At 60.1% G+C, this 17,131-nt stretch overlaps 3 protein-coding genes across 3 annotated transcripts; 2 read left to right on the top strand and 1 right to left on the bottom strand.

Annotated features, from left to right (window-relative positions):
• The first annotated feature begins 3,319 nt into the window (after positions 1–3,319).
• On the top strand, positions 3,320–10,623 carry LOC132083680 (uncharacterized). The gene is made up of 4 exons (XM_059488502.1): positions 3,320–3,500; positions 9,470–9,598; positions 9,651–9,917; positions 10,541–10,623. The coding sequence occupies exons 1-4, from the start codon at positions 3,320–3,322 to the stop codon at positions 10,621–10,623; spliced, it is 660 nt and encodes a 219-aa protein (XP_059344485.1).
• Positions 10,624–10,884: 261 nt separating this feature from the next.
• On the top strand, positions 10,885–12,571 carry HPCA (hippocalcin). Its single transcript, XM_059488699.1, has 3 exons — positions 10,885–11,262; positions 12,164–12,269; positions 12,474–12,571. The coding sequence occupies exons 1-3, from the start codon at positions 10,885–10,887 to the stop codon at positions 12,569–12,571; spliced, it is 582 nt and encodes a 193-aa protein (XP_059344682.1).
• Positions 12,572–12,678: 107 nt separating this feature from the next.
• Positions 12,679–16,467, bottom strand: TMEM54 (transmembrane protein 54). The gene is made up of 6 exons (XM_059488838.1): positions 16,361–16,467; positions 15,346–15,539; positions 14,267–14,326; positions 13,956–14,144; positions 13,742–13,879; positions 12,679–13,356 (listed from the first exon to the last, which is right to left on the bottom strand). Exons 1-6 carry the CDS (start codon positions 16,371–16,373, stop codon positions 13,264–13,266), a joined length of 687 nt encoding a protein of 228 aa, XP_059344821.1. The 5' UTR covers positions 16,374–16,467; the 3' UTR covers positions 12,679–13,263.
• Between the last annotated feature and the right edge of the window lie 664 nt (positions 16,468–17,131).

Below are 17,131 nucleotides of genomic sequence, written 5' to 3'. Positions count from 1 at the left end.
TGCCGCCCGGTGCCGCCCGGTGCGGCTCCGCTCCGCCCGGCTCGCCTCGGCTTGGCTCGGCTCGGCACGGCACGGCTCGGCTCGGCACGGTACGGTACGGTACGGTACGGCACGGCTGGGCTCGACCGGGAGGCGGCCCCGCCGAGCCCCGGCTCCGCCCGCTGCAGCGCCGGGCAGCCCCGCTCCGGTCCCTCCCCCGGCCCCGGGGGCGGCGGGACGGCGGCGTCTCGGGCCCCCCGCTCCGTGCCTCAGTTTCCCCGGCCCGACCCCGCCGGGATCCCGGCACTGCCGTCCCGGGGGTGCTCGGACACCGGGAGCAGCAGTGGGGACGTGTCACCATCGGGGTGTCACACAGTCCTGGGGGGTCATGTCACCCCCGGGTGTCACACAGCCCTGAGGGAACAGTGTCACCCCCGGGTGTCACACAGTCCTGGGGGGTCATGTCACCCCGGGGTGTCACACAGCCCTGCGGGACAGCGGGCTCTGGATTCCGAGGGAAGAGGATCCAATTAGCCGTTCCTCCAGGGTAATTAACGGCACCCTCTGATTGGTGCTGGCTGGCGATGGGGACAGAATCCAAGTCCCAATCCTGTGATACAAGAGGGGGACCCTGCTGTGACCCCCCAGCAGCAATGGGGTGTCCTGGCCCTGGGTGGCTCTGGGCACAGGTGGCACATTCCAGCACCCAGGGACAGCCCTGAGTGGGGCACCCACCCATGCTGAGAGTGGCAGTGCTGGCTGTGTGTCCCTCCCTGTCTGTCTGTCTGTCCCAGGCGTCCATCTGCCACCTGCCCGGGTGTGCTGGGAACTTCCAGGAGCATCACTGGGGTCCCACATTTATGGCAATCCTGCTCCCTAAGGTTTGGTTGATGGTCTGGTGGTTTTTCCCTGCTCTGGATGGAGAGGGGAGTGAATCAGGTGTGGGGGGCTCTGGCAGAACCTTGTCACCCTGCCTTTGCCACCCTCCCCTTGCCACCCTGCCTTTGCCACCCTCCCTCCAGCCATGCACGGGCACAGTGAGAGCCCCCCCAGCTGAGGAATCCCCAAAGATCCTTCCTGGACAAGTGACAGACACCCAAGGAGAGCCAAAATCCTCTGCCAGAGCCAGGGGACAGCCAGGGGACAGCCCTGTCCTGCCAAAGCCGTGCCACTCCAGCTCTTTGCCCAGCCTGGGTGATGACAATCCCAGCCCCACAGTCCCTGCTGCATCCAGGGAAATGCCTGTGGTGCCTCCCTTTCATCTCCTGCCTGGCAGCAGATTAAAATTCCATCAATTCAGCGCTGGAGAAGGTGCAGGGGAGGAGCAGGAGCACCAGGAATGGACAAGGGGGGGTTCAGCACCTCGCTGGAGCTGCCTGCACTGAGATTGGGGAACCCCAAATCCAGGCTGGGCTGGAAGGAGCAGGATTTGGGCACAGTGCAGGGGTATTTGAGCTGGAAGGAGCAGGATTTGGGCACAGCCCTGCAGGGATAACTGGGCTGGAAGGAGCAGGATTTGGGCACTGTCCTGGGGCTGGAAGGAGCAGGATTTGGGCACAATGCAGGGATAACTGGGCTGGAAGGGGCAGGATTTGGGCACAGCCAGACTGGGCTGGAAGGAGCAGGATTTGGGCACAATGCAGGGATGGATGGGTTGAAGGAGCAGGATTTGGGCACAATGCAGGGATAACTGGAAGGAGCAGCATTTGGGCACAATGCAGGGATATTTGGGCTGGAAGGAGCAGGATTTTGGCCCAGCCATGTAGGGAGTGGCTCCAGGCCAGGCTGCTGCTTCCCCTGGGCCTTCCTTTGGCAGAACACGAGGCTGGGCAGGAGACATTGCTGGGCTCAGGCTCCCGTGGCGCCTCCCCCGTGGGCTGCACACCTGGAGCAGCACCACAAACCCCAGATTCTGGTACCAGAGATGCCACTCAGCTCCAGGAAGGCAAAGCTGAGGTCCCAGCAGGATGTGCCTCCGTGCCAGCAGCAGCTTTCCCATTCTGCAGAGGGAAATCCAAGTCCCCCAGCAGTGGGATGCAGGGATTGGCACACAAACCAAGGATTCCCTGCCTGCCTGGACCTCATCCTGAACCAAGGCTGAGCCCCACACATGGGACAGGCAGTGTTTTGCTCCAGAGGCTCCTGGCAGATGTGACAAGGCTGGTGCCTGTCATGCCACTGCCTCCCAGACTCCCCCAGGAGGGTTTTGGATGTGTCCTGGTATTTTTCCAGAGCCTGAACACAGTAACACCACAATCCCTTGGCTTTTTCCTCTCTCCCTTTCTAAATAAAGGAGGAACATCGCTCTATTCCATCCCCACGACATCTGCCACGCCCAGCAGGTGCCCTGGGATGTCACCACCACACTGATGTCCCCTCTGAGGGCTCAGGTCCCGGGTTTCATGGCACAACCCACGCTCTGCTTGCCCTTTCCCTGTCCCCTCTCCCTTCCCACCACCTGCCAGAGCTTTTTGGGGTGTCCTGGTCCCTCTGGGCTCCCTCTGAGCCTCCTGCTCCTCCCCAGCCCATCACTATTCAAGTCACACCGCGCCCGTCACGCGTCCCCCCGGCTGCCAATTAAGTCGCAGCTCTAATTACGCACTCGGGCTCCGCAGCCGCTCCAGACGGACACCTGGGAGCCGCCAGCTGTCCCACCCCTCACAGCCAGCCCTCCTCACTGCTCCGGGCCCTGCTGGGGCCGAGCACCGAGCCCGCAGCGCGGTGACACCGAAAACTGTCCCTAAATGGGTGTGGGAGCATTGGGAGGGGATTTCTGTGCAGCCCACAGGGAAACGGGGGTGGGTGTCCCCCAGAAGGGACAGTCCCAGCTCTGGGGGGGTGTGGAGCACAGAGGGGTGTGCTGGGAGGGGCAGGGGGTCCAGGAGGTACAGGGGGTACAGAGGGTACCGGGGGTACAGGGGGTTCTGGGGGTGCAAGGAGTGAAGGGTACACAGGGGGTTCTGGGGGTTCAGGGGTTTCAGGGGGTGCAGAAAGTGCGGGATGCAGAGGGTTCAGGGTGTACAGGGGGTACACAGGGTACCAGGGCTTCAGGAGGTGCAGGAGATGCAGGGAATGAGGGGTACAGGGGGTTCTGGGGGTTCAGGGGATGCAGCAAGTGCAGGATACAGGAGGTTCAAGAGATACGGGGGTTCTGGGGGTTCAGGAGGTGCAGAGGGTGCGGGGAGTGCGGGATACAGAGGTTTCTGGGGGTTCTGGGGATGCAGAAAGTGCGGGACACAGGGGATTCAGGAGGTACCGGGGGTTCAGGGGGTACAGGAGATTCAGGGGGTTCGGGAGATGCAGGACACAGAGGGTTCAGGGGGTTCAGGAGGTGCGGGCAATGCTGGGAGCCCCCTTATCCCAGCCCTACCGAACGCCGCTGCTGCCATCTGCCGACCCCGCCCCGGCTGCGGCCCCGCGGAGCGCAGGGAGGGGATGGGGGGCACAGCCGGGACCCCCCGACATCCCCCGGCACCCCCGGACAGGACCCGCACCCCCTCCGGGCCCGCTGCGCCCCGCGGGTTCTGCTGCAGGGGATGGGGACAGCCGGGCTGGCCGGGAGGGGACAGGAGGGGACAGGAGGGGACAGGAGGGGACAGGACAGGGGTGTCCCCGCTCGGAGCCCCCCCGGATCGGGGACCCCCGGCCGAGCCCCCCGGCCCCGCCGCGTCCCCGCGGGTCCCTCGGTCACCCCATAGAAAGGGCCGAGAAGCCACCAGAGGGAGCCCTGGGGACAGCGGTGGCGCTGGTGGCACCGATGGTGGCGCTGGTGGCGCTGCCGATGGCGTTTAACCCCTGCGTTCCTTTCAGCGGGGGAACAAGGGACAAATCCGTGTGCAGACCCCTCCCAGCGTCACCCATGCCTGCACGATGGGACCGTGCCCTTCCCGGGGTGGCAGTGCCACCTCCAGAGCCCAGGGTGGGACACCCAGGGACGAGCTGCAGCCCCCAGGCAGCCCCGGGCATGGCCTGACCCCCCCAGCAGGGCCCAAACTGGGAGAACTGGGCAGAGCTTGGGGACAGGACTGAGCCCAGACTGTCCCAAAGCACCGGGCACAGGGGTGGCACCGCTGAGGGCACCTGGCCAGGTGCCACATGGTGTCCCCAGGAGCACCGACCTTGGCTGGCAGGGAGAGGGGAGCGGGATGTGCTGCAGGGTGGCACCATGGGGATATGGGGACACGGGGATACAAGGACACAGGGACATGGGGACAGAGGGACATGGGGGACACAAGGACACGGGGACAAGGGGACACAAGGACACAGGGACACGGGACATGGGGATACGAGGACATGGGGATATGGGGGACACTTGGCGCATGGGGACACAGGGATACGGGGACATGGGACATGGGGACATGGAGGTGTGGGGGTCACGGGGATGTGGGGACATGGGGACAGAAGGACAGGGGGACATGGAGATACAGGGATATGGGGGCATGGAGACATGTGGATATGGGGGACACAGGGACACAGGGACATGGGGGATATGGGGACACAGGGGACATGGGGTCACTGGGACCTGGGGACAGGGGACATGGGGACATGGGGACACAAGAATACAGGGGACACGGGGACAGGGGGATATGGGGCACACAGGGACATGTGGATATGGGGGACACAGGAACATGGAGATATGGGGATACAGGGATATGGGGGACACGGGGTCACAGGGATACAGGGACACGGGGATACAGGGGACACGGGGAAATGGGGACACAGGGACATGGGGGACACAAGGACACAGGATGGAGCTGCCCCGTTATGAAATGTTATGAAACGTCAAGGTTTAGCGAGAGAGTAGCTCCTGATCCCGATGAGATGGGGCATCACAAAGGGCTTTGTATTCCAGGAAGCCTATTAGAGATTTAAATTATACAAATGGGCTTTTTCCCAAAGATCCTCATTATCTCCGTATTTGCCTTTAATCCCCGGCTCTTCCCGCAGCCCCTGCCCCACCCTGGCCCGCTTACCTTGGCCCTGTGTCACAGGGACAGGGACAGGGACACGCTCTGGGGACAGCATGGGCCCACGGGGAGGGGTCTGTGGGGTATTTGGGACCCCCTGGTTGTGCTCACTGGTACAACGAGGGGCTGAGCCCCTCCTGCTTTGCCCTGTCCCAGTTTGGCCCAGTATCCCAGAAGGTTTTAGGGACGGTGCCTGTTGTGTGCTGAGCACCAAACCCCCCTGGACACACCCACGGCCATCCTGGGTACACCTGCAATCCTTCAGTGCCACCTTGGCTCTGTGGGCACCCACGAGGACACTCCCGTGGGCACTGGGGGCTGACGAGGGCGGTGAGGCTGATGCTGGACCCCAAATCTTGGAGCTCTGAGCACCCTGAGCATCACTGAGCCCCATCAGCTTGGGGACAACAGCCAGGGCCAGGCTGAGGCCACCACACACTGCTGGGGGCACACAGAGGGGTGTGGGTGCCCTGAACCCCGTCCTGGGGCACAGGGACACCACAATGTCCCCTCCTGGCTGTCCCCTTCATGGGGTGTCCCTTCCCGAGGTGTCCATAACCCCACAACATTTTGGGGTGGAGGGGGTGGGAGCCGGGCAGGATGAGCTGCCCCCCGTGCCAGGGACCCCATAAATCGCTGAGGGGGTTTGGTGTCCCTGCTGTGCCCCCCTCGTGGGCATTATCCTGCCCGTCCCTCCTGCAATCCCTTCCAGCTCGGGGATTATTTGGGTTTAGGGTCGGGCTGCAGTCGGAAATGGGATGCTTTCAGATCAGCCTGCGTCACTTGTGCCTCTGCCACTCGTGCCCAGGGGGATTAAAATAGATATGGAGATTATCAGAGGGGGGCTGGCACCCCCACACTGGGGCCACCACTGTCCCCCACCCTGCTGCCTGTGGGGGGCTCAGTTCCAGCCCCCCAGAATAGCAAAAACATCTCCCTTTTCCTCACCTTTCTGCCTATACCCCATCCCAACCCATCCCCAAATCTCCTACAACAGGAGAGGTGAAACCACCACTGCAGCACCTCCCCTGCCCAGCTCCCGTGTTCCCAGCACAATCCCATTCCCAAAATGCTGCACTGGGCTGGATCCCAGCACCCAAATCCCCTACCTGGAGCTCAGGGCTGGATCCCAGTGCCCAAACCCCAAATCTGGAGCTCAGGGCTGGATCCCAGTGCCCAAATCCCATACCTGGTTCTCAGAGAGAGTTCCCAGTGCCCAAACCTGGAGCTCAGGGAGGGTTCCCAGTGCCCAAATCCCTGCTTGGAGCTCAGGGCTGGATCCCAGTGCCCAAACCCCAAATCTGGAGCTCAGGGCTGGATCCCAGTGCCCAAACCCCAAACCTGGAGCTCAGGGCTGGATCCCTGTGCCCAAACCCCAAACCTGGAGCTCAGGGCTGGATCCCAGTGCCCAAACCCCAAATCTGGAGCTCAGGGCTGGATCCCAGTGCCCAAACCCCAAACCTGGAGCTCAGGGCTGGGTCCCTGTGCCCAAACCCCAAACCTGGAGCTCAGGGCTGGATCCCAGTGCCCAAACACCAAACCTGGAGCTCAGGGCTGGATCCCAGTGCCCAAACCCCATACCTGGAGCTCAGGGCTGGATCCCAGTGCCCAAACCCCAAACCTGGAGCTCTGGGCTGGATCCCAGCACCCAAACCTGGAGCTCAGGGCTGGATCCCTGTGCCCAAACCCCAAATCTGGAGCTCAGGGCTGGATCCCAGTGCCCAAACCCCAAATCTGGAGCTCAGGGCTGGATCCCAGTGCCCAAACACCAAACCTGGAGCTCAGGGCTGGATCCCAGTGCCCAAACACCAAATCTGGAGCTCAGGGCTGGATCCCAGTGCCCAAACCCCAAACCTGGAGCTCAGGGCTGGATCCCAGTGCCCAAATCCCATACCTGGTTCTCAGAGAGAGTTCCCAGTGCCCAAACCTGGAGCTCAGGGAGGGTTCCCAGTGCCCAAATCCCTGCTTGGAGCTCAGGGCTGGATCCCAGTGCCCAAATCCCAAACCTGGAGCTCAGGGAGGGTTCCCACGTTCATGAGTGGGAATTTTTCATTCCTGTGCTGTATCAGGGCTTGGGCTGCTCCTGTTCTCCACTGCTGTTTGGTCCAGAGCTGCCCACTGGTGTTCCAAGGCACCCTCACGGGTGCTGTGCCAGGACTGCTCCCCATCTCCTGCTCCGGCTTTGAAGGTTTGAATGGTGTAATAACAAAATAATCACAGGGTGAAAATGTAGATTTTAGGATTTTTGGTATGGGGGTTATGGGGACAAGATGGAGGAATCTGGGCATGTCCAGCCTTTCTCCTTCTTCTCCTTGTGCTTCTTCTTCTCCTTCTTGTTCTCCATTTTCTGCAGTGATGTTGGCACTTTGGGATTGGTTTAGAGTAGAAGTGCCCTGTCTAACACAGGTGATAGGTATTGGGAATTAAGTGTAAATATGTTATATAATATATATATAAATAGCATAAATATATAAATATATACTTAATAAATATATATTTAGCAAATATATATTTAGGTATTTATTTATTTAATAATGATATTGTAGTTAATATATTATTTATTTTAATAAATATATATTTATATATATTTTACATATTATAATTATAAAAATATATATTTAAATATATATTTAATGAATATATATATTTAGTAAATTTAAATTTATATATTCATTTATTTTAATAATGATATTGTAGTTTATATATTATTTATTTAAATAAAATATAAATATTTATATATAAAATAAAGATATAAATATTTATATATAAAATGTGTATTTATAATATTTATATAAAAATACATAAATATATATTTATAATATGTAAATATATAAAATATATATTTATATATTTATTTATTTTAATAATGATATTTCAGTTTATATATTATTTATTTTTATAAATATATAAATATGTATTTATATGTATTTTTACATATATATTTCTATATATTTTACATATTATAATTATATAAATATACATTATTATATATATTATAAATAGTATAAAAGGACAACACCGCCTCAGGGGCAGTCAGAGTGCCTGTGGCTGCCCTGCTGAGCAGACCTTGGCCGGGCAGAAAGAAAATTTTATAGAGAAGAATTAATAAAAATAAAATTTTACAGATAAGAATTAATAAACAACCTCAAGACCGAAAAGTGAAGAGTCCAGCCTCTCCTCTCTCGAAGCAGAGACACCGTGCACATCTGGGGGCAGCAATTAACAAACCAAAACCCGAGGGCTGGGAGGGTCAGCCACAGTTTTTGAATGCCCAGGAGATTTTGGGGTGAATTAACCCCACGTTGGCTCCTTCCCCCAGCTGCCCACGGCGCAGCAGCCACCCCAGCACGTCCCTGCTCCCCCGTGGGGCCCTGCCTTTAATCCCCTGATGCATTTTTGTTTGTGCAATTCCAAGGAGAGTGGCTCCTGCTCCCATCTGCCCCTGCCATCTGCTGCCCAGGGCTCTGCGGAGGAGGGAGCTGCTCCTGGAGCCCAGCTGGGCACGGCAGCTCCTCGTGGGCAGCATCTGTGCCCGCTGCAGCCCTTTCCCTGGCTCCCAAAGCCACTTTGCTCCTTGCTGGGCTCACTGGGGATGCTCTGCTGCCCTCACCCGAGGCCTGGGGACAGCCAGCCCAGAATGTCCCTTTCTAGTCCCAAAATGTCCCTTTCTGGTCCCAAAATGTCCCTTTCTAGTCTCAAAAAAACTGGCCTGGCACATTCTGGGGCCAGTGGAGACTGCGTGTCCCAGTGCTCCAAGTGCTTCAAGTGTTCCTAAAGCTCCCAGTGCCCAAAGACTTTCCAGTGCTCCCAGTGTTCTCAGTCCCCCAAGATTTCTCAATGTTCCCAATGCCCAAAGACCTCCCAGTGCTTCCAGTGCTCCTTCCCAGTGTTCCCAGTGCTCTGAGCCTTCCCAATCCCCAAAACTTTCCAGTTCTCCCAGTGTTCCCAGTGCCCAAAAACCTCCCAGTATTCCCAGTTCTCCCAGTGTTCCCAGTGCTCCCAGTGCCTGAAAACCGCCCAGTGTTCCCAGTGCTTTGAGCCTTCCCAATCCCCAAAATTTTCCAGTTCTCACAGTGTTCCCAGTGCCCAAAAACCTCCCAATATTCCCAGTGTTCCCAGTGCTCCCAGTGCCTGAAAACCGCCCAGTGTTCCCAGTGCTCTGAGCCTTCCCATTCCCCAAGACCTTCCAGTTCTCACAGTGCTCCCAGTGCCCCAAAACCTCCCAGCGTTCCCAGTATTCCCAGTGTTCCCAGTGCTCCCAGTGTTTCCAGTGCCCAAAAACCTCCCAGTGTTCCCGTTATTCCCAGTGCTCCCAGTGCTCCCAGTGCCCCAAAACCTCCCAGTGTTCCCAGTGTTTACAGTGCCCCAAAACCTCCCAGTGTTCCCAATGTTCCCGCTATTCCCAGTATTCCCAGTGCTCCCAGTGCCCAAAATCCTTCCAGTGTCCCCAGTGTTCCCAGTGCCTGAAAACCATCCAGTATTCCCAGTATTCCCAGTATTCCCAGTATTCCCAATGTTCCCAGTGATGCTGCCGGTGGTGCCCCCGGTGCCGGTGGTGCCCCCGATACCGGTGGTGCCCCCCCGTCCCCCGGCGCTGCGGCGGGCGCTCCCGGGCTGCGGTGGCGGCGGCGACGGCGGCCGTGTCCGGGCAGGTAGGAGGAGGTGGCGGGGACGAGGGGACCGGGGGGGGACACGCACACACAGGAACGGGGGGCACGGAGGAACCGCAGAGCCCCGAGCACCGGCACCGACCAACCCCGGGCACCGGCACCGACCCAGACCCGGGCACCGGCACCGACCCAGCCCGGGCACCGGCACCGACCCAGCCCCGGGCACCGGCACCGACCCAGCCCCGGGCACCGGCACCGACCAACCCCGGGCACCGGCACCGACCCAGCCCCGGGCACCGGCTCCGACCAGCCCCGGGCACCGGCACCGACCCAGCCCCCGCCCCGCCGCCCCTCCGGGGATGTCTGATTTGGGGGGGGGGTTCCTTGCAAAGCCCTCTCGGGGTGCAGAGCCCCCCACGGGTTCCCTCCCGGGCTTTGGGGAGGGGTCACAGACCCCCCCGGGTGTTGCGGGTGGGGGTCGTGGGGACAAAACCGGGGATCCCTGAGTGGGGTGGGGCAGGCAGATCCTTCCTCGGGGTGCTGGAGCGGGGCTGGGGTCGTGAGGGGGGTGATGGAGAGACCCTATGGGATCCCTGTGATGGAGAGACCCTGAGGGGTCCCCCCCAAAACTGGGGGGTCCTGGCTGCTCCTCCTGGGGGTCGCATTTTCCCTGAGATCTGAAGGAATCTGGGGGGTTTGAGGGTGCTGGGGTCTCTCCCTGCTCTGGATAAGGCAGCTCCAGGCAGTGAAGCCCCCATTGCACCCCAGGATGGTGGCAGCGCGTCAAGGTCACCGCAGAGTCCCCATGGTGGGTGTTGGACACCTCCCTGTGAGCTGAACCCGCTGGGGACACCCCGGGGCAGGGACAGAGCCCCGAGCAGGTCCCTGCCGCCCCCAGCCCTTCCCGGGGCTCCGGAGGCATCAAATATGAACGGGGAGAGCGGAGGAGCTGAAAATAACCCAGCTCCAGGGGATCTGACCCAGATCCGGCCATCCCAAAGCTGGGCCGGACCCAGAACCGCCGGCACGGCTCTGTCCCCTCCTCGGGGCCGCCTGATCCCACCTAAATATCACCTATCTATTATGCAAATGAGCTCAGAGGGATAATTACGCAAACAGGAGGGGGCTGGCGCTGCCTGGTGCTCCCCGAGCGCTCAGAGCGGCCGGCGGGGATGGAGGGAGCAGCATCGGCCCCTGGCTGGGTGTGCGGGGGCTACCAGCGAGCTCTGCCCCGTCCCTGTCCCCTCCTGTAGCGCACAGGGACCCCCCGAGCCCGGCCAGACCCTTTGTCCCCCCAATTCTCGCGTCCCCAACCCCGTCCCAGCGCGATGGGGAAGCAGAACAGCAAACTCCGCCCGGAGATGCTCCAGGACCTGCGGGAAAACACAGAATTCTCCGACCTGGAGCTGCAGGGCTGGTACAAAGGGTTCCTGAAGGACTGTCCCTCGGGCATGCTGGACGTGGAGGAGTTCAAGAAGATCTACGCCAACTTCTTCCCCTACGGCGACGCCTCCAAGTTCGCCGAGCACGTTTTCCGCACCTTCGACACCAACGGCGACGGCACCATCGACTTCAGGGAGTTCATCATCGCCCTGAGCGTCACCTCCCGCGGCAAGCTCGAGCAGAAGCTCATGTGGGCCTTCAGCATGTACGACCTGGATGGCAACGGCTACATCAGCCGGGAGGAGATGCTGGAGATCGTGCAGGTACCGACCGGGCTGCCCCGTGCAGGTACCGGGCTGTCCCGTCCCACCCGCCGTGTGCTCCGGGCGTCGCCTCCTGGGATGAGGTTGGGTTGGGGATGAGGTTGGGTTGGGGATTTCACCCCCTGGAACCCCCCAGAACAGGGTTTTGCTGGAGCAAGGATGAAGCTGTTGATGCTTGGCAGCTGTGGGTGCAGGGGTTGTTTTATCCTGGAGCATCCTGAGCCCTTCCCTGCATGGGGATGTCCCTTTGTCATCCCAGGACTCTCCCGTGCTTCCAGGTCAGGCTGCTGTTCCCCAGCACACCTGGTGGTGTTGAAAAATGGGCAGGAGATGCTCTCCTTGCCCTAATCCCAACCTGGTGATTCTCAGGGGCATCCCAGTGGCCAAATCCTCCCTGCAGGAGCAGCTCCTGGGAGCTGAAGCCCTCACAGCCCAATGCCATGGGAAGGGTGACAAACACCAGCCCCATTGCCAGGAAAACAAAGCCCAGGGGTCATTTTATGCTGGAGCATCCCCGAGTCATTCCCTGCATGGAGATGTCCCTTTGTCATCTCGTCCAGGGGCTCTCCCGTGCCCCTACGGTGGGCAGTTGTCCCCGCATCCTCCGTGATTGTGATTCCAGGGTGGGTTGTTGTCTCCCAGCACACCTGGTGGGGTTGGCAAATGGGCAGGAGATGCTCTCCTTGCCCAGATCCCAACCTGGTGGTCCTCAGGGGCGTCCCAGTGGCCAAATCCTCCCTGCAGGAGCAGCTCCTGGGAGCTGAAGCCCCGATCCCATGGCAAGGGTGACAAACACCAGCCCCATTGCCAGGAGAACAAAGGCCAGAGCTGTGTCCTTGTCCCAGGTGGGCAATACCAGGAGCCCACCCTGACCCACCCTGACCCCCTGTCCTTCCCCCAGGCCATCTACAAAATGGTCTCCTCTGTCATGAACATGCCTGAAGACGAATCCACGCCGGAGAAAAGGACGGACAAAATCTTCCGACAGATGGACACTAATAACGACGGTAAATGAGAGGAGCTGCAGGGGATTAGGGAGAGGTCTCATGGCTAAATCCAGGGTATCAGGAGGAGCTGATTAAATGGCTCATGTCCGAGGGGCTGGGGGTGCTGGGTGCTCCCCCCCCGGGGTGGGGAGGGGTCCGTGGGCTGCTCTGGGTGGTCTCTGGTGGTCGCTGGGAGGTGCCTGAGCTGTGTCCCCTTCCCCACAGGGAAGCTGTCGCTGGAGGAGTTCATCAGAGGGGCCAAGAGTGACCCGTCCATCGTGCGCCTGCTGCAGTGTGACCCCAGCGGGGCCATGCAGTTCTGAGCCCCCCGGAGCCCCCCCTGGCACCCCCCACCCTGCTGATGGTCACTGTCCCTCGCCCAGCCCCTGCTGTCCCCGCTGTGCCCCCACAGCCCCTGTGGGATGGGAGATGGAGCCTGGATGGTATTGGGGTGAGGGGGGCTGTCCCCATCCCTGGGGGTCCTGCACTGGTTTTACTGGTGGCAGGTGAAGGCAGGGAGTGCCCTGAGTGAGGACAGACCCCCTGAGTGAGGACAGACCCCCCGAGTGAGGACAGAGCCCCCAGAACCGGGGCTTGGAGCAGGGACAGCCCAGCCTGGTGGGACAATGTGGGGACACAGCCCAGGGGACAAAGCCCCATGGTTGGGGGGTCCCCAGCACCCAGCCCCGCATGGAGACACCCCCATGGGCAAGGCTGGGTCCGCCCCTTCCCCACAGGGTGGGCTGCAGGGGATGGGGCTGTGCTTCTGGGCTTCAATTCCTGCAGAATAAAGTTTGTGTCAGCGCAGTCCGTGCTGGGAAAGGGGACACGGGGCCCCTGGGGACAGTTCCTCCCTGCAGGGTGTGGGTCCAGCCCAGTTCCATCCCTCAGTGCAGCCCCAGGATGGGCTCCTGTTCCGGGGGATCTGTCCACACATCCTGGAGGCAGCTGGGGCTGTGCTGGTGCTGGAACGGGGCAGGAACAGCCAGGACACATCCACAGGGTCATTTGCCCCTCAGAGCCCGGCAGTTTCTCCACTGTCCAGTCTCAGCAAGGCCAGGCACTGCCCAGGGCTGGGGCTTTCCACAGGAGCTTCCTGCAGAGAGACCTGGAAGCCAGAGAGAAGGATGAGAGTGGGAGCAGAGGGGTGGAAACCTCGGACCCACAGATCACCCCTGGACTGCCCCAGACCTGCAGGAGAGGGTTAGAGCTGAACCCATGGATCAGAAATCACCTCCAGCCCTACAGAGAAGGGGTTAGAGCTGAGCCCAGAATGCAGAAATCACCTTCAGCCCTTCAGGGGAGGGTTAGAGCTGAGCCCAAAAATTAGAAATCACCTTTAGCCCTGCAGGGGATGGGTTGGGGCTGAGCTCAGGACCCAAAAATCACCTCCAGCCCTGCAGGGAAGGGGTTGAAGCTGAGCCCAGGAATCAGAAATCACCTCCAGCCCTACAGAGGAGGGGTTAGAGCTGAGCCCATGGATCAGAAATCACCTCCATCCGGAGCATCCCGCGGCAGCAGCAGCAGCCCAGGCTCAGGAGCTCCAGGGTGAGCAGGAGGCAGCGGGTGCTGAAGAAGATCCCCGTGGCCTCCAGCAGGAGGGAGATGACCCAGAGGGACAGCGTGGAGCTCTGGGAGACGGGATGAGCATCACCCCCTGCACATCCTCCCCAGCCCGGCACATCCCCAGCCCCGGGGGGCACTCACGTAGACGCGGGTGGGGTCGAAGGGGCACTCGCGGCTCCCCGGGGCCAGGGTGGAGCTGCCGGCCGAGCAGGGGCCCAGCAGCAGCCGGCCCTGCGTGCCCAGGGTGAGCCCGACGGCCGCGAGCAGCGCCAGCAGGCAGCACAGGCAGCACAGGCTGCTGCAGGAGCTCAGGGCCAGCAGCGCCCATTTCTGCAGGGGGACAGGAGAGGAGAGGCAGAGCGGGGATGTCCCTGCTCAGGATGGACCCGCAGAGGGGCTCTGGGGGCTGTGCAGCCTCCCTGGGTGATGGGAGAGGGGCTGGGGGTGCTTACCAGGGCAGCAGGGCCGAGGTACCGGGAGAGCAGCAGGGCACAGACCCCACAGGAGATGGGCTGTGGGGAAAAACAGGGGGGTCAGCCAGGAGCAGCCCCTGGGACACCGGGATCCTTTCCCAGCTGGGAATGGAGCAGAGATTCACCTCACACAGCAATGAGCCCCAGAGAGTTGAATTCCACAGGAAAAGTTTGTTTGATTCTCCAGGAAAGGAGGGTTGAATCCCCAGGAAAAGAGCGTTGAATTTCTCAGGAAAGGAGGGTTGAATCCCCCAGAAAAGAGCGTTGAATTTCCCAAAATAGGAGTGCTGAATTCCCCAGGAAAGGAGCATTGGATTCCCCAGGAAAGGAGCATTGGATTCCCCAGGAAAGAAGGGTTGGATTCCCCAGGAAAGAAGGGTTGAACCCTCCAGGAAAGAAGGGTTGAATTCCTCATGAAATGAGGGTTGAATCCCCCATGAAAGGAGTGTTGGATTCCCCAAGAAATGAGTGTTGGATTCTCCAGGAAAAAAGTGTTGAATCCCCCAGGAAAGGAGGGTTGAATTTCCCAAAAAAAGGAGTGCTGAATTCCCCAGGAAAGGAGGGTTGGATTCCCCAGGAAATGAGTGTAGAATTCCCCAGGAAAGGTTTGTTGAATCCCCCAGCAAAGGAGCATTGGATTCCCCAGGAAAGGAGCATTGAATTTCTCAGGAAAGGAGCATTGAACCCCCCAGCAAAGGAGGGTTGAATCCCTCATGAAATGAATGTAGAATTCCCCAGGAAAGGAGGGTTGGATTCCCCATGAAATGAATGTAGAATTCCCCAGGAAAGGAGGGTTGGATTCCCCATGAAATGAATGTAGAATTCCCCAGGAAAGGAGGGTTGGATTCCCCATGAAATGAATGTAGAATTCCCCAGGAAAGGAGCATTGAACTCCCCAAGAAAGAAGTGTTGAGCCCCCCAGGAAAGGTTTATTTCAGGTGGGGAAGGGGAGACAGAGCAGCGTCCGCCCTGCATCCCCTCTCCCCACCCTGCATCCCTCCCTCATCCCGACCCCTGCCCACGTCCCCCCGTGTCCCCAGCCCCGTTTTGGGCGGTACCAGCAGCGCAGCGATGACAGCGGCGCTGTTGGTGACACCGTAGTGCAGGGCGGCGGCGTCGCGGGCGCCGAGCACGAAGCGCAGCCCGGAGCCGTGCACCAGCGCCCCGCTGATGAAGATGAGGTGCCCGACGATGAGGAGGATGAGCCCCGTCTTCATCAGCACCGTTCGGTGCCTGCTGGGGTCCAGGTGGCCTGAGACAAAAGGGAGAGGAGGCTGTGGGGTGGCCAGCACCGAGCTGTCCCTACACAGGAATTTGGGGACAGCCACAGAGGATGTGGCCGTGCTGGCAGGGGGATGAGGTGATGTGGAAGCCACCACTGGTCCAGCCAGCTCTGCTGGGGCTGGAGCAAAGGTGTGGGGCCAGTGGCCATGGGGACAGTGTCCCTGTGGGGCTGGGAAGGGCTGGGGCTGCTCAGGGTGATGAGGAAGCTCTGGGAGAGCAGCTGGCCCCAAATGGCAGCTCCAGGGCTGGGTCTGGCAGGCAGCGCTTGGAGGAGTGAGCGTGGGGCTGTTCCCTGTCTGGAACCCACCCTCACCCAGCCATCACCATCCTCACCCAGCCATCACCATCCTCACCCAGCCATCACCACCCTCACCCAGCCATCACCATCCTCACCCAGCCATCACCATCCTCACCCAGCCATCACCATCCTCACCCAGCCATCACCATCCTCACCCAGCCATCACCATCCTCACCCAGCCATCACCACCCTCACCCAGCCATCACCATCCTCACCCAGCCATCACCACCAGGGCTCAGCCCAGCTCCTCTCCTGACCGATCTGAGCCTCTCAGCTCTTCTCCCTCCCTCCCTGCCTCAGTTTCCCCCGCAGAGGGCAGGGATGGGGCTGTTCCCCCTCTGGAACCCCCCTCACCCAGCCATCACCACCAGGGCTCAGCCCAGCTCCTCCCCTGACTGATCCGAGCCCCTCAGCTCCTCTCCCTCCCTCCGTGCCTCAGTTTCCCCTGCAGAGGGCAGGGATGGAGCCCTCCCGTTGTGATCCGGACTCACCCACTCGGCACATCCTCACCGGGCCGGGATCAGCCCCTCAGAGCCCCTCGGATCCATCGGGTCTGGCACGGGGCAGGACCGGGACACCGGGGCCACCCGGAGCCACCCTGCTGCCGCTCCAGTTCCTGTCCGACCAGCTCCCCGGGACAAAGGGATAACTCCACCTTTTCCTGCGTGTCCCACCCTGCCCTCCCCTTGCTGCCGAGCCAGCAGCCGTGCCGTGACATGCCGTGCCGTGCCGTGCCATGCCGTGCCATTTCACCATTCCACCCTTCCTCACCTCCTCCCCATCCATCCCCATGCCCCCAGCAGCCCCCAAAGCCATGGATCCGGCCAGGACCCACGGGCTGAGGGTCTGGGAAGGGGCAGCCCTGGGGTGGGACAGTGCCAGGGACAGGGCAGCAGTGCCAGGACTGCCCTGCAGGGCCAGGGCAAAGCAGAGGGGTCGGGGCAGACGTGACTTGGCCAAAGGTGACTCAGGAAATGCTTTGGTGGCCCACAGGGAGCTTCCAGGGAAATTCCAGGCACTGGGATGGGGACGGGGCCTTGCTGGGGTGGCTGTGGGAGGGCCCACAGGGTCCAACAATTTAATTCCAGGGATAACTCTGGTTCCTGGGACTGCTCTGGGGAAAGACATTGTCCCCAGGGTCCCACCTGAGCCATTGCTCTCAGCATCCTCAGCTCCACAAGTGCTGTAAATTTGCCTTTTTTTTCCCGTTCTTCCCCTCCTTTCACCTGTACCCAGCCCTGCTGCACAGGGAGAGGGGGAAG

This window comes from Ammospiza nelsoni, chromosome 25 (genome assembly GCF_027579445.1).
Source record: "Ammospiza nelsoni isolate bAmmNel1 chromosome 25, bAmmNel1.pri, whole genome shotgun sequence".
Classification (NCBI taxonomy): domain Eukaryota; kingdom Metazoa; phylum Chordata; class Aves; order Passeriformes; family Passerellidae; genus Ammospiza; species Ammospiza nelsoni.
This window is presented reverse-complemented; position numbering and strand designations above follow the sequence as displayed.